Source organism: Tupaia chinensis, unplaced genomic scaffold (genome assembly GCF_000334495.1).
Source record: "Tupaia chinensis unplaced genomic scaffold, TupChi_1.0 Scaffold144336_1, whole genome shotgun sequence".
NCBI classification, from domain to species: Eukaryota; Metazoa; Chordata; class Mammalia; order Scandentia; family Tupaiidae; genus Tupaia; species Tupaia belangeri.
The window spans coordinates 373,699-382,561 of NW_006204194.1; the positions used below are offsets into that span (position 1 = coordinate 373,699).

Here is an 8,863-nt window from a genome sequence, read left to right on the forward strand (position 1 = left end):
CAATAGCATACCCCATAACAGTCTGAAAGTGATAAGGTATTGCTCTCTTGGTTTCTGGGTTAGCTGAGTCTACACTCTGCTGGTGAGAGCCACAGCAGTTCAGTACACATCATCACAAATTATTTTAATTATCCTTTACAATACAGGACTACTTTTTTTTTTTTTTTTTTTTTTTTTTTTTTTAAGTTTTGTTATAGGGTGCATGCACTTGGAGACAGAGAGAGTCGGAAAGTAAGAAATCACTCCCTGGGCGATGGCTACACCATAATCCTTCCTCCTTTATTCTCCTCCGAGAATTTTGGGCATGCACACACATGTGCTCAACATGTTCTTGAAGCTGCTGGGTCCAGGGCTTGAAATTCACAGTAGGCCATGTGAGATCCAGCTGCCTTAACCATACCATGTCATGGGCTGACATAGGGCTGTATATTGATTTTTGACATTATACATGTAGGGAGGTTACATTATCACTGCACTCATTTGGGAGCACTGGAAGGAACATTTCAAAATGATGGTTGTTAAAGGGGACACTGATTTGGGAGCCACTTATCTCAGGTATTTGGGAAACACCATTTCCTTAGAAAGTCAGAGGTCACCACTAGCATTTATAGCCCAAGCTTTTTCCATGAACATACTACGCAGACTTACCACACTCTTCTACCTGTGGTTCAAAATCATCTGCAGAGTTTCACTCCTATGTGGATTTTCTGATGTCAAATAACATGGAAGTGTCCATAGAAGTCTCTTCCACCCCAATAACACGCACAGGGTTTTTCTCTTGGATGATCTCATGGATGTCAAACAAGGCCAGGGCTTTGCTTGCTGACTGTCCTGCCTTTGCCCGGCCTGCAGTGTTCTCTTCTGAATTTGAGTACTGATGCTGGGTGAGATGCGAGCTCCTACCACAAGATTGCTCACGGCGCCGGTTTCGTCCACGGGGCTCTTCTCTGGTGTGTGTTATCTGATGACGGATGAGGTGGGAGCTCTGGATGAAACATTTCCCACACTGGTTACATTTAAAGGGCCTGTCACTCCGAGGAGTCCTCTCATCTTGACTCAAAGGTGGGTCACAGCTGAGGGCTTCCACCCATTCGTGCTTTGTTAAAGCTGGTGTCTGAGCAAAGATCAGCCTCTGGTGGCACTCATAAGGCTTCTCCCCAGCATGCTTCCGCTGATGCTGGGCCAGAGAGGAACTGTGCCTGAAGCCCTTCCCACAATAGTTACACTCATAAGGCCTCTCCTCAGTGTGAGTTCTCAAGTGCAGAAATAGGCAAGTGGTTCGAGAGAAGGACTTCCCACACACACTGCAGCTATACGGCTTCTCTCCAGTGTGTGTCCTCTTGTGCCGGCCCAAGGAGGAGTTCTGGTTGAAGGCCCTTCCACAGTCCTGACACTCATAGGGTTTCTCGCCGGTATGAATTCTTCGATGGACAGTAAGGTGTGTACTATGGCAGAAAGATTTCCCACATTCAGCACATTTATAGGGTTTGTCTCCCGTGTGGATTCGCTCATGTTGAACAAGTGAGGAGTTTTGGCTGAAGGCTTTCCCACACTCTTTGCACATGTAAGGTCTCTCTCCTGTATGAATCCTCTTGTGTACTGTGAGATGCGCATTATGGTTGAATGACTTCCCACAGTCGGTACATTTGTAGGGTTTATCCTGCACTTGGCTTCTCGCAAGTTCCATAACAGGGACAGCCCTATTGGAAGCATGATACTCACCATGTTCACAGGATTGTTTTCCTGCAGAATCTGTTTGCACACTGACTGAGCTATGTTCTGAGTTTGTGACCTGTGAGTTGTAAATACAGAAATATTCTTTCTTAGAATCCTCTAGGAAAAGGTTTGGGTTTGAATTCAAGGCACAGTCTTCCCCAAATCTAAGACTTCTGTATCTTTGATCTTGAACTGGTGATTCCTTGAGGCCAAATTCCAGTTGTCTCAAGTTACTCTGGTCCTTCTTGAGTGTCTGGCTCTGGCTCTCACATTTCCAGCCTTCCCCAAACATGGAGGGACAAGCAGCATCCCTTTTCATGACATAGGATGGCTCCTCTTCAGGATAGCCCTGCTCTTTGGGCAAAATTTGGCATTCAGGTTTAGGCTCCCAGCCTGAAAGAAAATCAGAGAGCTCTGAGTGGTTGGGAGATAAAACAAGGAAGAGCGCTGCCTCTTATACCTCGGAACCTAATGTCTCGCACTGGCAAGCCCTGGATTTTCCTTTTATTTGATACCAAGTGCCTTGCTTCTAATATGGCTTCACTCATTTAATGAGTATTTATTGAGCACCTGTTGTAGACCAGGCACTGGCAGTAGAGCTAAGGTATATTAGTTTCCTTAGTTGCTGCTATAACAATGTAGCACAAACTCAGTGCCTTAAAACGCCACACACTTGGAGGCCAGTAGGTGGTGTGGAGGTCAAGGCGCAGGATCACATATGCCAACTATGTGGTCTTGGGTTTAGCTAGACCTAAACCCAGCAGCTTGAAAGTAATGCTAGATGCATGTGCACCCAAAATTCCTAGAGAGAAGGGATTGTGGTGTAACAACCCCCTGAGGGGTGATTTCTCACTTTCTTTCTTGGAGAGCCCCCTATAGCAAAAACTGGAAAACAAAAACAAAAACAAAAACAAAATCTCACTCACCCACACTTACTATCTTAAAATTCAAGAATGCATAAGTCCAGAAATTAAGATCTACAGAGTTGGCTCCTCCTAGAGACTCCTTGCTTCCTCTAGTTCTTCAGAGGCCTCTTGTACTCCTTGGCCTTTTCATCTCAGAGCCAGCAGCACAGCACCCTCACATCTCTTAATGCCTCTACTTCTTTTTACCTTCCTTCTTTCTTTTTTTTTTTTAGAGAGGTTTTTACTATAGGGTGCATGCGCTCACCGAAAAGACAGAGAGAGATAGACAGAAAGTGAGAAATCACCCCGGGGGAGGATGGTCATCCGCAATCCCTTCTCCTCCATTCTTTTCTTGGGATCTTGGGCACGCACGCACATGCACCCAGCATGAGTTTAAGTCACCAAATCCGGGACTCGAACCGTGGTCGACTACATGGGAGTCCAGCGACATAGCCATTATGCCAACTACTGGTCCTATCGATGACTTCACTTCTGACATCACATCTCTTTTTCTTTTCTTTTTTTAAAATTTTATTTATTTATTATCATTCTTCAATTTGATGAGAGAGAGACAAGGACAGAGAGAAAGAGAGAGAAAGCAAGCCGCCAAGTCTGGGACTTGAATTGTGGTCAGCCATGTGGGAGTCCAGTGCCTTAATTTTCACAACTCCTGCCAGCCCCTGTCAAATCTTTTTCTGAAACAGACCCTCTTGCCTCTTCCTCACAATGACTGTTGGGATTACATAGGCCATTTACTACGACAGACTAACTGGTTCTAGGGATTGCTCCAGTTTTGCTCATCATACACACATATTCATTTGTTCAGGGTCCATCTTGAGATATTGGTGTCTATGGCCAGTGCCTAGAGGAGGCATGTAGCAGGTGTTCAGACAGTATCTCAGCATGGATGCTGGAACGACTAACTTGAGAATGAATGACTAGGAGTTCAGCCAGGGAAGAAGTACTGGAAGAGGTGGGGCTTCCAGGTGCCAGGGACCCTGCTCTCCCTCACCTCTGGCCCTCAAATTTGAGTCTCTGCACAGCACTCAGAGGAGTCTTACAAGACTTACAAAGTCAGTACATAAAAAAACTTGTGCACACATGCTCACAATAGCGCTACTTGTAAAAGCTAGAAGGTAGACGGGGACCAGCAATTAGTGTAATGGCTATGTTGCTGGACTCCCACGTAGTCGACTGCAGTTCGAGTCCCGGACCCATGGCTTAAAACTCACACCAAGCGCGTGTGCATATGTGCGCAAGATCCCGAGAGGAGAATGGAGAAGGGATTGCGGCTTGGCCATCCCCTCTGGGGGGTGATTTCTCGCTTTCTAGCTCTGTCTCTCTTGGTCTAGCGAACGCACGTACTCTATAGCAAAAACCTCTCAAAAAAAAAAAAAAAAAAGCCAAAAGGTAGAAATAACCCAAAAAGCCCATCAACTGATGAATGAACAAAAAGTGGTCTATAAACGTAATGGAATACCATTCAGCCATAAAAAGGAACCAAAATATACACAAAGGCGCCTTAAAAACGTAAGGCTTGGGACCAACAGAATGTGTAAAGGTTGTGTCACTGGGCTCCCATGTAGCTGACTGTGGTTTGAGTCCTGGACCGGGCGGCTTGAAATGCCGGGCACATGTGCTCAAGATCCTGGAAGGAGAATGGAGAAAGGATTGTAGTGTGGTCATTCTCCCTTGCTTTCTGTCTCTTTGGCTCTCTCTATCTCTGTCTCTCTGGTGAGCGCACATGATCTATAGCAAATATTCTCTTAAAACAACAAAAAACAAACAAACAAACAAACAAACAAACAAAACCCCAGGGGCCAGCAAGTGGCATGGTAGTGAAGGCGGCTGGATTCCTACATGGTTGACTTGTTCAAGTCCCGGATCTGGCAGCTTGTTTTCTCACTTTCATTCTCTCTGTCTGTCTCTGGTCAACTTCAATAAAATAAAATAAAAATAAAATAATGACAATGAATAAAATAATTTTAAAAACCCAAGAAACAAAAAACATAAGGCTTAAAGGACAAACATCACTATTCCAATTATATATATAAAGTAGATTAGTGGTTGCCAGGGGCTGGGGAAGATAGGAAGTGACTGCTAATAGACAATTGCTGGAGTGTGCTAGGGACTGAATGTGTCCTCCCTAAACTCATGTTTTTTTAATTGCCAAGAGAGTACAGGAGCTTGCCAGAGAGAGGGCATGCATTCATGTATACCTAATGGCACGCGGTCATGTTGCAATCCTTTTTTCTTTCTCTACCCCATTAAGATTTGGGGCACATGTGCCTAGCATGTTTTTCAAGCCACTGGGGCTGGGATTTGAATCACAACTGGCCAATGAAGGATGTGGCTTTCCATGCACAGCACTTAACCACTGTGTTATGGGCCGGTCCCCAAAACCCGTGTTCAAACCCTAATCTCCATGTAATGGTATTTGGAGATTGAGCCTTTGGGAAGGTGATTAGCTCATGATGGAATCAGTGTCCTTAGAAGAGGACAACAAATAGCCTGTATCCTCTCTTTGCTCCCATAAGGACAGAGAGATAAAATAGCTGTCTGCAAAGAAGGAAGGAGCTCTCATCAGGAACCAAATGACCTGCCACATCGATCTTGAACCTTTATCCTCCAGAACTATGAGAATAAATGTCTGTTGCTTAAGCCACCTTGGCTGTGGTATTTTGTTATAGCAACCCAAACTAAGACAGTGATGAAAAGTTCTGGAACTATGGTGTGATTAATGCACGATTCATGAATATATACAAAACCCTTGAATTTACCCTTTAAATAAGTGAATTTTATGGCATGTAGGATCATTATCTCAATAAAGCTGTCACAAAAGAACAGACCAGCCCTCTTTCTCACAGTCACCCCTAGTTATTTCTCCGTTCCCCTCCAAGTCAATTCTGATGTCTGACATGACCCTGTGTTCTCCTCCCCTGCACCCTTATTCTTGTTGTTGACCTCACCTCCTGCTTGTCACCCTCTAACTCACTGTACCCCACTGACTTCCTCACTACCCTCTCAAATGTGCCCCATGCTCCTTCCTCATGCTGATCTCTCTGCCTAGAACCCCCTCCCCCAATATCTGCCTGCCTCATCACTCTCTCAGAACCTTGCTCAGTGTTATCTTTTCAAAGAAGCCTCCCACTGAGTTCAGTATTTGGGAAGCCATGGTGTCCTTGCCCAGAAAGGGTAATCAGCTGAAGGAAAGAAAAACTCAGAGAAGATGGACTGCAAATGTAAATAAATTAAGGATCTTCAAATGGGAGATTATCTTTGGACCCTAAATCTCATCAAAAGAGTCCATAAAAGAATGAGGGAGGAGAATCCAAATCAGAGAAAGGGATGTGAGGATGGAAGCAGAGCAGAGGTCAGAGTGATGTGATGGAAGCAGAGGTCAGAGTGATGTGCTTTGAAAATGAAGAAGAGGTCTAGGAGCCAAAGAATGTGACAACTTCCATAGGCTGGAAAAGACAAGGAAAGAGATTCTATCTCGAGCTTCCAAGAGGAACCAGTTTTGACTAACCATTTTGGCCTTCACAATTGTATGAAAATAAATCTGTATTTTTTCCTCAGGCTACCTAGATTGCAGTACTTGATTACAACCAAGATAGGAAACCAATGCTAAATAGTATATGGAAAATACATTTGTGTTTTAACATAAAGTCCTAAAAGCCTTTGCCTCTAGAGTAACTGTCTGAAAGCCAAATTCTTAAAACAGTTTGTCCATTGCTATTTTGACCCCATACTCCCAATCTGTGAGGACATTTATAATTAAACTTAGTACTTATGTGCACACACATGATTTTAGATCCTGAATTTAGTTACAGCATAAAGTATTGATATAAGACCTATAAGTTAAGGATACATGTCTAAGACAATGAGGCTTTGCTTTCAACACACAGGTCTAAAGTAATGGTGGTGACAACCAGCAAGAGACAGGAATACAGGACCTGCTATAGATTCACTCTCCTACCCCAGGGAGACAGGTCATACCTTATTATGGAGGTGCATATACTTCCTATGGGAGCAGAAAGCCCTGGGTAGCATAAAAATACTTGTTAGGAAGCTGATCTGCAAACACTCCTGGGGTGCATCCCATAGCCATACTCTTTCTTTCAGAATGTGGTCAGGGCACCCTTGTACCAGTCCCAGGGAAGAGATCACAACATATTTAAGCAAATTATGATAACCTAAAACCCTCCCTCCCAGCCTCCCTAGCAACTAGAGTCAAGTCAGGTGGAAGTGACCTAGTCCTGACCAGAGATTTCAATGGACGGACAATAGCTGGAATTCTGATAAAAGGAGACAGATGTTGGGACCAGCAGATCGCATAATGGTTATGTTCTTGGACTCCCACTTAGTTGACCCCAGCCTGAGTCCTGGACCCAGTGGCTTAAAACTCACACCAGGAATGGGTGCATGTGTATCCAAAATCCCAAGAGGAGACTGGAGAGGGGACTGTGATGTGACCATCCCCCTGGGGTGGGGGGTAATTTCTCACTTTCTGACTCTCTGGTGAGCACATGTGCCCTACCTGGAGCAGATGTAACAGCTGAAGTTGCCAAAGCCATAATATAACCCTGAGTTTCCATCTGGCATCTCTGATCTGCTTCAGGGTTCCTGTTTTGTGAGAAAAATGGTTCCCTCTTTTTGAGCTGCTCTAGTCTGATTTTAAAATATTTACAGGTGAATGCTATCCTTACTGATAATAGAAGGGTCTGGAAAACAGGCTTACAGAAGCTGGACATGCAAGAACTAAATGGAGAATATGAAGGGCAGGTTCATTTATGAGAAATGATCCCATAGAAAGGGTTCACTGAGAGGGCTGGTGAAAAGGAACAATCTAGAAAGGAAGATAGGACAGAGGGAAGGGGTGGATCCCAACTCAGAGGCAGAGAAGTACAGATGAGAAGGCTATGGAGTTCTATGCACAAAAAGTTAACAGTATAGACCTGAGACACCATTCTTAGGAAGGCCTGCTTCTTAGGTCGGCCCAGAGCTGTGCCTGGAACTTGGATTTCAAAACTGTTCCCACCACCCTACCTGGTAAGAATGGTCCACTGCAACCATGCTGTCTGTACAAGTGATGTGATTTATTCTGAATGCTGGCTTTCTCCTAGAAGTCTACAATCTTAGCTTCTTCTAGGCAGAGGGTGCCTACCAGCCCCCAGTAAAAACTCTTGGCACTGTGTCTAGACAGGTTTCCTGGTAGAAAACACTTCTCACATGTCACATAACTCCCTGCTGGAGGACCAGGGACATTCTGGATGACTCCACAGTAGAGGGTTTTGGAAGCTTGTGCCTGGTTTCCTCTGGAACATTGCTTCATGCTCCTTTTCCCTTTGCAGGTTTTTCTCTTTATCATTTCACTATAATCAGTCACAGCTGCGAAAACAACGCTGTGCTGAGTCCTAAATTAGTAAAGGCAGTGGGCTGGGAATCTTAATATGCCACTCTTTCTAGGCAGTACAGCTACAAAAACCTGCATTGTTCTCATTAGGAGCTCTCACTTGGAGGGTTCTTACCTAGACAGTGTCCCTGGGCAATTCTTCTCTCTGACACCCATAGCTCAGCCCCTTGCTCCAGCTGGGAGATGACTTCAGGTTTGGGAAGATCAGGCCCTAGAAACAGGAAGAGAAAGGACATGGGGGTTTGTCTTCAGAGAAAGAACCAGCTCAAACTTCAGCCCATACTCTGGTCATCAAAATGCACAACATGCCTTGTGGGAAGCTGCACACCAGCGAGTCTGCCGAGGTTTCTCAGAGAGCAATTACCATGATTGGTTCCCTTCCAAAAACCTGACTGGAGGAGTCCGACCCGGCGGGGCTCCAGGACCCGTCTGAGCCCCTTGACCTTTGAGCATCGCTTCCGGTCGGTTCAGTGAGCTGGCAAGGCCGCGACTGTACGCCCCCCGACCATGGAACAAGCTTGGCTCACTTAGCTTGTTGGCAAGGCCGCCTGCTATTCGCTCCGGGACTGTGATAGCCTTGCTGGGAAGTGACCCCCCTCTGACTCCCCGATATATTACTATAAAAGAATTACATAGTTTTCCCATACATATTTGTAGCAAGATTTCTCCAAAATTCCCCGACCGCTCCCCTTTACCCTGACCATTTACTGTTAATTACAACGCTTCATTGGGCACAATAAAGGGTGTGCTAAAGTTCTTCTTGATTGTTGGAAGGCCTTTCAAAACACATTTATATAAACTTAAAAATTACCTCTTAAGCAGAAAC

At 44.9% G+C, this 8,863-nt stretch overlaps 1 protein-coding gene across 1 annotated transcript in view; it reads right to left on the reverse strand.

Annotated features, from left to right (window-relative positions):
* Window positions 1-320: 320 nt before the first annotated feature.
* Window positions 321-8,863, reverse strand: part of ZNF8 (zinc finger protein 8) — a gene marked incomplete at its 5' end in the record, with an annotated part of 11,862 nt that continues 3,319 nt past the window's right edge. Inside the window, 2 exon segments of the mRNA XM_027767607.1 lie at window positions 321-2,109; window positions 8,153-8,248. Of these exon segments, the coding sequence (XP_027623408.1) occupies window positions 695-2,109; window positions 8,153-8,248 (1,511 nt within the window).